Source organism: Myxine glutinosa, chromosome 3 (genome assembly GCF_964187855.1).
Source record: "Myxine glutinosa chromosome 3, kmMyxGlut1.1, whole genome shotgun sequence".
NCBI lineage: Eukaryota > Metazoa > Chordata > Myxini > Myxiniformes > Myxinidae > Myxine > Myxine glutinosa.
In genome coordinates, this window is record NC_136263.1 from 179,765,453 (window position 1) to 179,780,542 (window position 15,090).

Consider the following 15,090-nt stretch of genomic DNA (forward strand, 5'->3'; position numbering starts at 1 on the left):
ACCTGATGGTGCGTAGGCGAGATAGGGGGCACCTCCGAGACACAAAGGTAATCTCGGGGGAGGAGGCTGTTTCACAGCACCACTTGGTTGTCTGCGACGTAAGGGTGAAAGGTGCGAGGAGAGCTCGGCGGGTGAAGTACCAACCGAGAATGAAGGTGTGGAGGTTGAAAGAGGTGACAGTAAGGGAGGCATTAAAAGAGAGGCTGAGTAGGGTCGAGGATGATGTGGTTGAGCTTGAAAGTGGTTGGATGTCAATGAAAGCTAGTCTGTTGGGAGCCGTTGGTGAGGTATGTGGATGGACAAAAGGACAACCGAGGCACTCGGAAACATGGTGGTGGGATGATGAAGTTGGAAAGAGGATTGACGAGAAGAGGAAGAAGTTCAAGGAGTGGTAGAAGGCGAAGGGTACGGGCGCAGAAATAGCAGAGCATGAAAGTTATAAGGCAGCCAGGAAGGCTGCAAAGAAAGAGGTAGCAAAGGCGCAGGAGGCATGTAGGAAAATGTTCGGAGAACGCTTGGATTCGGAAGAGGGTCAGAGAGCGGTATTCAGGATTGCAAAGCAGATAGCGAAAGAGAGGTGTGATGTGATGGGGGTGAGCTGCTTGAAGGATGAAGTGGGACAAATCGTTGTCGACCCAGATGGAATTAAAGGAAGATGGAAAAGATATATGGAAATGCTGTTGAATACTGAGAATGAATGGGATGGCAACATAGAGAGTAATCCAGTTTTCGGACCGGCAGAGAAGATAACTGAGAAGGAAGTTGAGGAAGCGATAAAAGCAATGAAGGGTAGAAAAGCGGGAGGGCCGACGGGAGTTGTGGGAGATATGTTGAAGGCAGCAGGAAGTTGGGGTGTGAAGAGAATGACAGAGATCTGTAATCTGGTGGTGAAAGAAGGCCGCATTCCAGTGGATTGGGAACTGAGTACCCTCGTCCCTCTATACAAGGGGAAAGGTGACCCTCTGGAGTGTGGCTCGTACCGAGCGATAAAGTTATTGGAGCATGGAATGAAGGTATTGGAAAGGGTGTTGGAGAGGAGGATAAGGAAGAAAGTGAAGATCGACGAAATGCAGTTTGGATTTATGCCAGGAAGAGGAACGACAGACGCACTTTTCATTGTGAGGCAGTTGCAGGAGAAGTACATGGAGAAGAGGAAGAAGTTGTTTCTTGGGTTTGTTGATCTGGAGAAAGCATTCGATCGGGTTCCACGCAAAATATTGACATGGGCATTGAGGAAGTTAGGAGTGGAGGAATGGTTGATCAGAGTAGTGATGGCAATGTACAAAAGAGCGCGCACAGCTGTAAGGACGAAGGACGGGAACAGTGGTGAGTTTGAGGTGAAGGTGGGAGTGCATCAGGGGTCGGTACTAAGTCCACTACTATTTGTAGCTGTGATGGAGGTGCTGGCTCAGAACGTAAAGGAGGGTTTACCGTGGGAGTTGTTGTATGCAGATGATCTGGTGTTGATTGCGGAAAGTATGGATGGACTGAAGGAAAAGATGAACACGTGGAAGGAATGTATGGAGACAAAAGGTCTGAAGGTGAATATCGGAAAGACGAAGGTGATGGCAAGTGGTAAAGCATGTGGTGAGGTGGAAAGAACTGGGAAGTGGCCCTGTGCTGTGTGTAGGAAGGGTGTCGGAGTGAACTCCATTCAGTGTACAATGTGCGCTGAGTGGGTTCATCAAAAATGTAGTGGTCTGAGAGGGTCATTAACCAGTGTGGCAGCTACATTCAAATGTAAGGTGTGCACAGAGGGAGCTGCAGATGGAGGAAATGTTGAGTTGGATATTGGAGACGGTGTGAAGCTGGAAGGTGTGAAAACATTTTGCTACCTCGGAGACATGCTGAATGGAGAAGGTGGATCAGACTCGGCAACGGTTGCTCGAGTGAGATGTGCATGGAAGAAGTTTCGGGAATTGAGTGGCGTGCTGATGATGAGGGGAGTGTCGTTGAAGCTGAAGGGAAAGGTGTATGCTGCATGTGTGAGAAGTGTTATGATTTATGGGAGCGAGACATGGGTAATGAACGTAGAGCAGCAACGAAGGTTGGAAAGGGTGGAAATGCGAATGGTTCGACGGATGTGCGGAGTATCGTTGAGAGAGAGGAAGACAAATGATGAATTGCGAAAGATGATGGGAATAGAGCCTGTGATTGATGCTGTGAAGAGGAACAGGTTGAGATGGTTTGGTCATGTGTTGAGGAAGGATGAAAGTGACTGGTTGAGAAGAGTGATGGAAATGAATGTAGAAGGAAGTAGAAGACGGGGAAGACCGAGAAAGACTTGGCTAAAGATGGTGGAAGAAGAAATGCGGGCAAGAGGGTTAACAAGGAGAGATGCAGAAAATAGGGCAAAATGGAGAAGATTGTAATGGGGACCGCAAGGCTAACCCCCGCTCTAGCAGGGAAAATGGCCTTTAAAATGCATGTTGTTGTTGTTGTATATAGAACACTAAATCCCTTAGACTCTTTACAACCCCGAGACACATTAAGACTATAAAGACCCTAATGACCATGGAGACCTCTAAAACCCCTAAGACACGTTAAGACCCCTAAAGCCCTCCAGAGCCTTTAGAACCCGAAGACCCTTTGAAACCCCTTCGACCCTTTATAAACCCAAGACCCTTTAACACCTCCAATATTATTTAGAACTCTAACACCCTTAAAGACCATGACGATCCAAAAGACCCAGAGGACCCTTAAAGACCTTGAAGTCCCAAAATACCCCGAAAACCCTAAAGACCCATAAGACCGTGAGGGCACAAAAGACCACGAGGACCCACAGTACAAAACCACACAAACACGTCCTGGCCAGGGTCTGCAATCTCTGATTGCTCTTACTTGTTAATTTTGAGTTTGTGCTTTTCTGTTTGCCACTTTTATCCTCACTCCATGTTTACCCTCATCAGAGGAGAAGGTATTTATTGCATTTGGGTCCGTTTGTCTGTTTGTCTGTCTGTCTGTTTGTCTGTCTGTCTGTCTTTGTTTGTCTGTCTGTCCGCACAGAATAAATATGATTTTCTCTGCAACCGTTGGTCCGATTGACAGGAAACTTTCACCTGAGGTGCATATCCTCCTGTATAATTTTTTAAATGATAATTATGACGTTAAAGGTCACGTGGTATGGGCGCCATGTTGGAAAAAACGAAAAACTTTGCACCCCTATATCTCCGAAAGCGCTGCATAGAAAAAAAATGAGACATGGCTCATTGTAAAGAACTCTCCATGGGGAATAACATATGTTAATGATCATGTCATAGGTTCCTCCATTATGACATCATAATTCGACAAGTACAAAACTTCATCCGATCAAAATGAAATTTGTTGAGCGTCATCTATGGAAAAATTGGTGGAGAAAAAAATATATAACGATCACATCGGTCACGTGGTTCGGTCTGCCATATTTGTTTTTGTGGCCCAGTTAGTGGAACGGAGTCGCTGATGACGCACACACATCACATGTGTGAAAGGCCTCGTTATCATTCATACCTCATTTTGGAAGTGTCATGTTGGCACTGTAGTTCCAGTAGTCACCTGCTTCACAATGCTATGCTACAGTTGGTAGTAGAATTAGTGCTGTAAGTAAATTGCATTTCCAAACTGTACCCAAGGTCCCATCACAGCAGTTAACGCACGTTCTGCAAACAAATTGTGCTGCCATGCTAATGCATTGTCTTCTGCTGTAGTCTTCTGTACAAGATAAAAATGGAAATTAATATATTAATTGATGAAAGGCTGGTATCTCTAACTCATGTTGGTATATTCTATGGTGTAGGAAAAGTTAGGATTTTGCCTTTTCTCTATTTCCCCCCGACAATCGTGATATGCACTGTTTATGTCTTCCTTTTCATCCTTCCCTGCAGGTGTATGAGGTCACAGTGTACAACTCAGAAACAGATTCATCCTGTGAAGGTGACTCAGAAATAGAGTTTCCTAAAGAGGTTAGCATACACATCTTTCTTTTCTGTGGGTCCTTTCCTTGCTTTCCTGTTTTTGTTACCAACCTGCTTTTTTGACTCATATGCTTTGTCAATGCAGAACTCCCATTTTAGCTCTGAACTTAATTCAAACAAGTGCTCTTAACAATTTCACAAGACCTGAATGTAGAGAGGCTACTTTTGGCTTCGGCCGGAGGTGTTGATAAATTCAGGAATTTTTTTGACGCTTTTATCTTGATTTGCAGAGTTATAAGTGCTCTTAAAAGTGCTCCATATTCACTTATTAAGTGCAATTATGCAGGCTTCATTTTCCAAGATTATTTAATATATGCACTGTGGGTTGAGCAGTTTGGTGTTGAAGTGGGTAAAGCTTCATTGCTTAGTACAGGTTAAACCTCAATATTTGTATGGCTGTTTGTTTTGCGCAAGATATTGTTACGTTTGTGGGGATAGGTGATGACTGATGACATACCATAGTGGAGATAGGATTGTGTAGTATTAGCATGGACCATGTGCGAGTAGGAAGTCAATCTTAATGTATGTTAGTAGAAAAACTGTGGGCTTAAGATTGTTATGGGTTCTTCACACAGGGGGTGAAGACATGCTAATTAGGTAGGGTCTAAGGGTAGTTCTCCCAGTATGTGATTGCCTCCTGTGATTTCCCCTATGTTCTTACAATTATAACAAGCCGGCCATAAAAACCCATATCCTTACAATTACAACAAAAATAATGAGCACTCCATTAAACCACAACTACCGGCATAAATGCCGACATTACCCGGCCATTATGATCGACAATTAATCCCGACCCACCAACCTACTCAGGAAAAAGGCCCCGCCCAGTAGAGGCGGAGAATCAGTGGGTGGTCAAGATGCCATGAGGCCCCGCCCCCGAAGTGCATGATTGGTCGGGGTGACATAATCGAGAGATTTTGAGAACGGAGGAAGAAGATTCGCTCTCTCTCTCCCTTGTTCTGGCTTTCATCTCGGGTGGACACTTTTGTCCCGGGTGCGATCGGGAGGAGAACTGCTGGAGCCCAGAGAATCTTGCAGCGCTGGAGCCAGGGGTGTGGTTTGGCTCGGTACTCTTCAGGAGAGCTGGGGACCGTGTTGTGCTGGCTGGCCCGGGATCGAGCAGGAGACGTTTGGCCGCCTGCTGCACAGCTCGGTGTGCTGGCGCGATTGACCGGTGCCATTGTTTGGGCGCTTCGATGCGTGGTCCTCTCGTCGACCGACCCCACCAAAGTGCTCGTCGAGACCAGAGCTGAGTGTGGAAAAAAGGAGGGCGGGGGGGGGGGGGGGGGGGGGTTCTTTTATTTTCTTTAATCATTCCCCTGTCTGTTTTCGTGTCTGAGTTGAGACGTCTCAAGTTAGGAATTAATTTTTACCTCGCCGTTCATTTTTGGTCCTTTGATTTATTTCATTAAATCCATTTGTGTTGCATTTTCAATTTTTGTGTTGTTTATTTGTTTTGTGGGTTTTGAGGATAAAACCCCGTGACTTTCGTCCGTGTGGGTAAGCACCCCGTTGTCTTTTGTTCCATGCGTGCCAAAAAGTACCGCCAATTTTCGGCTTGATCGCCATGGGGTAAAGACCGACCGGCTATCCGCCCAAAGCTGGTTTTCATCAGCCACGGACTTGACAATATCTATACCCGTCGTATTGTGGACTTTGTTCAGTTGGACAATTGTTTTGTGAAATGCTTTCCACTTTATTGAATTGAGCTTCTACTGTATGTTGATGCATTTTAAAGGTGTGATGGGGGAGAGATAGAGCTAGTTTTTGGTTTTCATTTTGATACAGCAATATTTATCAGTTTTTTATTTACTGCTTTTAAGTAATGTTTGCTTGCTTTGCATTAGTACCAAACATCTCTTGTAAGATCCCTGTCTAATTTTACATCCTGAGTAATGATATCTCTTCAGTTGCTTATTTATAACCTTAGAAGTTTTTGAGAAATTTTAAAACGTTTTATCTTCAGACATTCTATCTTTAAAACATACGATGTCATGATATATTGATGGCTACGGGGAGATATAATATTTTCCTGCAGCACTTCCTGGGAACCACCCAGGTGTACAGCGGAGAATAAAGAGTCAGGCCACCTTATCCTAGCTATTTTTAAAGCCCAACCTCCCATTTACCTCGAGGGAAACGTTTTACATTTATCCCTTATCTTAACCATACTTTATAACGGGTAAGAATTTTGAAAACTACATCCAATTATACATGGCATCTAAGGCCTTAATTGAATTATTGCCCTCTCCCCCACAAGTCTTTGTGTCTCCCTCTCTCCCACAAGTCTCCCTCTCCCCCACAAGTAATTGAATTATTGTCCTCTCCCCCACAGGCTAACCCCCGCTCTGGCAGGGAAAATGGCCTTAAAATGCATGTTGTTGTGTTGTGTCCCCCACAAGTGGTACAGTCTCTCTCTGCCTCTCTCCCCCTCTCCCACCCCCCTCCCCCTCTCTCTCTCTCTCTCTCTCTCTCTATATATATATATATATATATATATATAATATATATATATATATATATATATATATATATATATATATATATATATATACACTGCGTATCAAAAAAAAGGTAATCCAAATTCAAGGGGTTAATATGCAAAGGTTGTTTATTTTGACAATTTACATGTGGTTTACTAATTAAGAGGACATCTTCAGCTTCCCATTGATACCTGCCATGCATCATTGCTGTCATACATGACCGAGTACATGTTCATTGAAAATGACAAGTTCAAATCGCACTTTTACAAGTTTGGCTAATCGATGTAAGTCAGGATAATTGGTGCAAAATGAACGTCAGATGTTAACTTTTCTCAGGAATGATTGGCCTTTATGCACCCACACCTTCAACATGTCCACCTCCCCTTTCAACACAAAGCTCACAGCGGCGGAGCATGCCCTGAACTGCTCATCTCACCATAGCAGGGTCATTGCACAAAGCATCCACTTCATGTCGAATATGGCCCTGCAATTCGTCAAGATCACGGGGAGGAGTTACGAACACCTTGTTCTTTAAATGTCCCCAAAGGAAATAATCACATGGTGTGAGGTCAGGTGATCTTGGCGGCAATTCTACTGCATGGTTGAGGGTGATGACTCGGTCTCCAAAGAGTTCCCTCAGTCGATCTCGGACAGCGATAAGACGATGTGCTGGGGCTCCGTCTTGGGCCCACCAGAGATATCTGAAGACACCACGAACCTGTTGCTCAAAGTTCTCCTCCAGCTGCAGTAAAACTGCATCATTGATCATCTGCAGATACCTGTTATCATTGATATTCCTTTGAAAGAAAAATTGTCCGATCACCTGACTACTTCCACAAAGTCCCAACCAAACAGTCAATTTTTGTCGATTCATGTTGGTGTCTAAATTAAATTCCGGGGGTTGTCCTGTCGGTGCATATTCAAGAACATTATGGGCATTGCCTTGCCGTCCATGGAGAAAGCAGCTTTGTCGCCGATAACGAGATACCGCAGGAAATTGACATCTGCTTCGCAACGTGCTGTCAACCATCCGGCAAGCACCAGCCTCCTGGCAAAATCCCCTGGCGTAAGTTGATGCCAGATGTGAATCCGATATGGATGTTGGTACTTGGTGGGGGTCCAGTCTTGTGATTCGGTTGAATGTTGCCAAAGGCAATCCCGTCCCATTTCGTCTTGCGCTGGTATTCCTAGGATGCTCCAAAACTTGCTGCCTTATAGACAGGTCCATGCCAGGCAGAAATGGCGCCGTTTTCCAGTCAAGGTTTTCTCAGTGGATTTATATACTTTTGATCATACTCTGTCGAATAAGCTTGTGGGCCACCCTGAAATTTGCCTCAAATCCAAGATGGCCACCAGAATAGCTAAAATAGTATTTCTGAGAGTTGCTTTTACCCATAGATGATTTTTTTTCAACTGATTGTGGCCTATTATGATAAAGAAAGATAACTCAGTCATAACTCAGCCATAAAAATTAACAATCGGTACTTTATTAACAAAATGGCCGCCGGGCAACTTCCGTATTACGGAAACTGCTATAACATCAGTTCCGAGTGTGATATGATTATAATTTTGGTGTCCAGTCATATGTTTTTGGGGTCAAGGAATCCATATTTGTACTTTTTATTTCAGTGAAATCATTGGTTCATAAAGAAATCTAAGATGGCTGCCAATACTGGCCACCGATGTGGCAGATTCAGTCATGTCTTGTGCTCCATAATATATATTACAATACATTTTGATTCAATTTCTTGGTTTCCAAAGTCTGGTTATCCATTTAGTTGGTTTATCATGACACTAGCTCAATAGATCATCCCCTAAATCATGGATGAACAATAAATCCAAGATGGCTGCCGCTGAACGGCTCCTAGTCAGTTTTGCTTCGTCTACCAAACTACACAGGTTTATAAAATGTATCTGAATTCCCATTCAATATGATCCCCGGCTTTGGTTATGCTTTGGGAAAAATATGTTGTTCAAAAGGCACATAATCCTCAGTTACTAAGATCAAGATCAAGATCACTCTCTTCACTCTGAAAGTCTGAATAAAGTCCACAGGTATCCGAAGAAAGTTGTTCCATGGTGCTCTCCGAATTTTCCCCATCTCCTTGGTACTCTTCATCAACTTCAGATTCTTCTGCTCTTTCTTCTGCCCCACCGATACCTATAAAAAATGTGAATGGATATAGTCGGGATTCAAAACAGTAAATCATATAAAAATAACAAAATTACGATTGCATTTTGGACTTATCTACCTTGCTTTTCTCTTTCTCCACAGTGAACTTCACTGTCTTGTACATGTTTTCTGCTTGTATTCCTGTGTCTCTTCTTCCTTGAAGGCTGACTTCTCTCTTCTACTGCATCTTCTAAATCTGCATCATACTCCGCGAGACCTGTAAGTGGAAGGTTACACATATTTAATCTGGATGAATGCACTGCCAGTGGGAATACATTGGAGGAACTTTATGACAGGAACGAAAAGCAATGATCAAAGTAATGATATATTTTTAGTATACTTACTTTGAATTTGTCTTTTCTTGCTCTTTTTCTTGGAGAGGCTTGGAGGGAGTTGCGGGCAGGTAAACCATATTGGCCTGATACCATCATCTGTATTTTCCCATCCTCTGTCAGTGATAGAAGGATACTCAATGTTTTGCTTGAGACACTGGTACCACACCCATGCCTGAAGGTCACTCCTCTTGAGGTGTTCATTGGTGCTACTCTCGTCTGGAAGGATGCTGGAACTAGATTTCACCTTTTGAGTGTTGTACGTTCGGATCCTTGTTTCAACAAAGCTTTATTGTTCACTTCCAGAATACATGCAGGTTCTGAAGAAGCATTTAGCACTGGTAGCATCTTGAAAAGATTGATTTGATCTGCCCAGCTGAGAGAGTAGATGGGATTTCTCTTGTTTCAACATCTTCTTCAATGGCTTGATTTTGCCGATGCGAAATGGGAATGATGTCGTGTCACATCCAGTAATGCTATGATATGCTGGGAGAGTTTGACACACTTCATCTCCAAAATGAGTCGTTAGTTTCTTGACACTGACCTACCGATGGTCAATCTTCATGAACCAGTCTTGTGGTGGTTTGCAGACAGAATAGGCATAGCTCAAGAGGATCAGTACATCTGTATCTGAAGCCTTAATCACAACCGGACCTTCGCACTTGCTTGCATGAAGAACAAGCCTGGTGTCAGCCTCATGATGGTTGCAGGATTCAAGTTGTTCAAACTTAGTTTGCGTGATCAACCATGTATTCTGTTCCTCTGTCACGGTGAGTGGAATTCTGAGTTTCGATCTGACTGAATCACTTTTGAAGTAAGTGACCATAAATTTAATCAGCTCAGTCTTGTTTTCAGCATTATGCAGAAATGCGTCCCAATCTTTGCCTCTGGGCATACTCTGCTCGGGGCTTGTGATGTGGGTTCTTCTACCAGAGATCCCTCGGCGTCGTTGGGTTAACTCCTTTGTAGTGGACGTACAGTAGGAATCAAATATGATCCCAAGCTGTTTTGGGTTTGACTGGCTTGGTGGCATGCAGAATTTCAATAGGGCATCAGTGTATTCTCCCCAAGTCTGTTGAGCCGGGATTGACTTTACAGCTGCCATTCCGTCAATCAGCCAGTTGCTTCTATTTGGCGGTTCCTCTGTAGTTGATGAAGATTCCTCAATAAGGTAGTTCCTCAGCGCTGCTTTAGAACCTTGTCGAATGTCTCGTTCTGGTGTGGCAAGGGCAAGTGGAATAGTTGTCAGGGGGTGTGAATGTGCCTCTTCAGGGGTAGTTGCCTTTCCTACCAACACACCAAATGCTTGTCGATCCTCCTTGAGAACGTTCACTGCCTTTGGATTTTTCTTGACCTTCTCCATGCCCGTTTTGATCTTGAGATTCACAATCCTGTCAAAAATGTTCATTCTGCCTTCTCCAGTAGCCTTGAGTCTAAGGTTAACAAAGTCTTGGAATTGTTTCTCTCCTGCTTCGGTTGATGACAACAATCCACTGACAATACCTTGGTTAATTTCCACTCCAGTTTTCATGTGACGCGCAGAACCAATCAGAAAAGGGTCAAAGTACTTATCCAATTGGATGACTAGGTTGCGAACCATGTTGTCATGCTGCCTCCGTGCCCCTATTGTTGTTTCCTTGTGAGTTGAAGAGGTCAGGATATGCAACCTTTCTTTCAATCTTCCTCTGAGCTTTGCCATTAAGTGACTCGTTTTTATGAACGCATCTGTTGTCTGCTTGCTGGTACTGTAACCGCCTTGCATTGGACCACCCCGGACTTTAACCTCTCTGTTGATTGTGGTCTCAGTGATCAAGTCCCCATGGATCGTAGAAAAGGGCTCGCCAGTCATCGACCCTCCGAATCCATTTTGCAACAGATCATCCCAGGCATCTTTGTGATTCACCTTCAGATTTTGGAGATTGACGTGTTGGAATGTCAGGTACCTAGCATAGTTGATGTGCCCGAAAGCAAAGCACTTTGGAAGAAGCGTTCTCTCTGCTGCCAGGTGTGTCGATGTGTCGACATGTGTCGATGTGTCGATTCCCAAACAAGTGGAAGTCGATGGCGTCACCAAATTTCTCAGTCAGTCGTTTTTTCAACATGCAGGTTTTTGAAATCGGAGGGTCCTCAAGTTCATTGTCTTCACTGATCTCCTTTATGTCCTCAATCAATTCTCTCAGGAAATACGCCTTTTGATCCTTGACTACCATGCGGTGAAACAGTTTGAAAAAGCTGTCCATAACCTCGGTAGCTAATCTATCCTTCTCTGCTGCATCCGCTGACAGCAACTTTCTATCATATGCATAGGTAAAATTGTCATAACAACTTTTATGATAGTACACATCAACTGCAAACATGTCATATGATGCTCCACTCAGAATAACATTGAGTCGCTTCGCTGCATCATGGAACTTATCTCCTTCATCTTTGATTTTCATGTCCTTTGAACGTTCTACTTTACTGACAGCATTCTTCTCGGAGCATCTACCAAGACCACCACTATTGTACGGTTTACTGTCATCTTTCGTATCCACGTTGCACACGAAACAGATTTGCTTTTTCTCAAGTGACCCCCTGCGTATCCTATACGCGGGAGCAGCAACTGGTTCATTCGACTCATGAATATTCTCTGAACTGGAAACGGGAAGTTTGCGAGACTGGGCTTCCTTTCGGGCAATTCTGTTCCGAAATGTGATTCTACAGTTCTCATGAATCTTGACATCATGGCCTGCACTAGATAGTCTCACAGCGGCTGATTGAAATTCAGCATATGGTGCCTGAGTACACAGACTCTTGTCAACTTTAACCCATCTTCCCGCTAATTCTTGAATAGACTGCAATCCCTCCTCAGTCATATTATAAGCTGACTCAACGTCCTTAATAGTTTCATTACAGAGGCAGCACAACGGTTTGTCGCCCCTTGCTAAACTCAAAATCGGCGTGGATGCCATTGTGCAACCCTTTTCTCCTGTGCCAAAAAAGTTTTGTCTTTATGTAGTAATTTTATGAGGATTCACTGTATCTGCTAAGCCAGGATTCATGGAATCATTTCTTTGCGTCCGCATTCATGGAATCATTTCTTTGCATCCGGATTCAAGGAATCTGAAATGGAAACCAAGAAATTGAATCAAAATGTATTGTAATATATATTTCACTGAAATAAAAAGTACAAATATGGATTCCTTGACCCCAAAAACATATGACTGGACACCAAAATTATAATCATATCACACTCGGAACTGAAGTTATAGCAGTTTCCGTAATACGGAAGTTGCCCGGCGGCCATTTTGTTAATAAAGTACCGATTGTTAATTTTTATGGCTGAGTTATGACTGAGTTATCTTTCTTTATCATAATAGGCCACAATCAGTTGAAAAAAAATCATCTATGGGTAAAAGCAACTCTCAGAAATACTATTTTAGCTATTCTGGTGGCCATCTTGGATTTGAGGCAAATTTCAGGGTGGCCCACAAGCTTATTCGACAGAGTATGATCAAAAGTATATAAATCCACTGAGAAAACCTTGACTGGAAAACGGCGCCATTTCTGCCTGGCATGGACCTGTCTATTACTGCTGCAATGTTCATTTCCGATCGCCCAGTGCGCCTCCTACCAGAATTCCCCTTGTTGTGGTTGAGGCTAGTGCCATGCTCTTGGTATTTTCTAACATTTGCCCAGATGGTTTTGGCTGCTGGAGGCTCCCGTTCTGGGAAACGTTCCCTGAACGCATCACGAGTTCGCTGCAAACTTAGTTTGGTGAAAGGTTGTAACAACGAAGGTCCGCTGTTCAGTCGTAAGTTGAACCATCTTTTCAATGACTCAGACTGTCTCTAAACCCATACACTGTAGGCCCATCTTAAATACTCATCTTAAACAAAGGATGACGCAACCGACGATTACCAGACCAGCTTAACAATTTTACATAATCAACTTGGCAGTCGACAAGTAATGCGTCCATTTCAAACTGCCTTGCACCCATTAGCCAAACTTGTAAAAATGCGATTTGAACTTGTCATTTTCAATGAACATGTATTCGGTCATGTGTGACAGCAATGATGCATGAAAGGCATCAATGGAAAGCTGAGGATCTCCTCATAATTGGTAAACCACATGTAAATTGTCAAACTAAATAACCTTTGCATATTAAGCCCTTGAATTCGGATTACCTTTTTTTTGATACGCACGTATATATATATATATATATATATATATATATATATATATATATATATATATATATATATATATATATATATATACCTACTAGCTGGATGCCCGTTAGTAAAAATTCCACGATAGGAAAATAAACGGAGGCCATTTATTCCTATGCTGGTTGAAAGCTAAATAGAGGCACTATTATAATTTTGTCTGTCTGATTGAATTTCCTTTTAATTTTCCCATAAGTTTGGATTAATTTGAAGTGACTTTTGCAGAATAGTTTTTTTTCTCTCGAAAACGTTTGTTTCAGGGTGTGGGACAAACAGACAGTCGGCATTTGCCTATTCTACGAGTATATATGGATATTGTATTTAACAACTTTACCAATGTATTTTAAAACAGGTGGTTCAAGCAAACATACCTGTTTTACTGGTGATTGATTTTTCAGAATCTCTGAGAATCCTTGTTAATATTTGCAAGGCACTGTTTGGATACTTTCTCCTAACTGAGTTGCTTGATTGAAACAGGATCGTTGGCGATGCTCGAAATGCCATGAAGTCAACCTGCCACTGCATCGTTTTTGCTTACGCTGCTGGAACCCTCATAAGGCCTGGATGCCCATCGCAAAGCAGTATGACAGTCATGGTGTGGACGTGCCAGATGGGGCGTGTGGGAAGGACCAAGCCTGCACCGAAGCTGATCCGGCAAAGATTGGTAAGGTGAAGGGATTGAAGGCGGAAGAGGTGGTGAAGGAGGAGGAGGAGGAGAAGTTTGATGGTAATGAGGAAGGAAGAGGTGATGACGCGGGCACATCGGGCCTGTCGAGCCAATCTTCATTTGGGAGCCAGGACGGGACGGCTACGGTTGGCTTAGTAAAAGACAGTGGACGAACCCCCCTGGACTTGGGGGGCAGCCAGAACAGCTGCGTCATTTGTCAGCTGAATCCCAAGTCTTGCACCATTGTTCATGGCAGGACAGGACACTTTGTAACCTGTTATCCTTGTGCCAAGAGGCTCAAGCGTTTGGGCCATGTGTGCCCTGTGTGCCGCAGTCCCATCCAAGCTCTCATCAAAACGTACCTTTGATGGACAAACGGTCATTCCCTCTTACCTATTTAGATGTGAATTGGACCTTTTTACTGTTTGCCCCCACCTCCCCCACCATTTAAAAATTTTTTTCCCAGGTTTACCAAGTAGTGCTTTTGGGGGGGTATGGGGGGGTTGAAGCATCCCCCATCCGCATCTTTTTTCCACAACCTGTTTGTCAACTTGAATTGTTTGCATCCTACTAGGCAATTCCTAACTGTGCTGCACTTCCTGCACTCCGCACTAAAAGGATAGGCATGAACTTCATCCTGGCATTTTGAAGTTATTTTATTGTTTTAGATAATCTTTTTTCCCCCATCTTCACTGTCCAGATGAAATTGTTTGGTTCACTCAAGTTATTGCTGTGTTTCCAGTTTAACTTTTCATAACAAGTTTGAACAACATTATCCGCTATTCAATGCGAGAGAGAGAGAATTCGGCGAAATTCACAAGACCGAAATGGGTCTCAATAGGCATGGGTGGTTAAAGCGTCTCACTTTCACTTGTAAATTGCAATTGAGGGATGAAATGTATGTTTATTTTTTACGACTGAAAAATCTTGCATACTCAAGTTTTACCAGTTGCAGTATTTCACGTTTCTTTGTATGACGTGAAGACCCCAGTGCAATAATTTAAAGTCTCATTTCGTGTTTTTCTTGGTGCAAAGTGAAAAATTATATGTTTTATTTTTTTATTACTGACATTAAATAGATCAGAATATGTCGACGGGTCATCAAGTTCACCCTCCTTTACCCGCTCTCCAACCTCCACCCTAGCACCCCCACTGAAAGATATTTAGAGGCATCAAGCTGCAATAATTTACTCAATAATAAATATTGTAATGGTTGGTCAGTGCTCTTCACAATTATTAATTATTAAAATTCTAGATTGGTGTATTTTTCAGAT

At 43.1% G+C, this 15,090-nt stretch overlaps 1 protein-coding gene across 3 annotated transcripts in view; it reads left to right on the forward strand.

Annotated features, from left to right (window-relative positions):
- Positions 1-15,090, forward strand: part of LOC137423012 (E3 ubiquitin-protein ligase Mdm2) — a 102,660-nt gene that overhangs the window by 62,863 nt on the left and 24,707 nt on the right. For 2 of the 3 annotated variants that reach the window (XM_078774774.1, XM_078774776.1), the window contains 2 exons: positions 3,864-3,941; positions 13,627-15,085. In XM_078774774.1, coding sequence (XP_078630900.1) covers positions 3,864-3,941; positions 13,627-14,184 — 636 coding nt within the window. In that variant the 3' untranslated portion in view covers positions 14,185-15,085. Of the gene's footprint in view, positions 1-3,863; positions 3,942-13,626; positions 15,086-15,090 lie in introns of those variants that run through there. The other variant, XM_078774775.1, reaches the window with a different exon arrangement.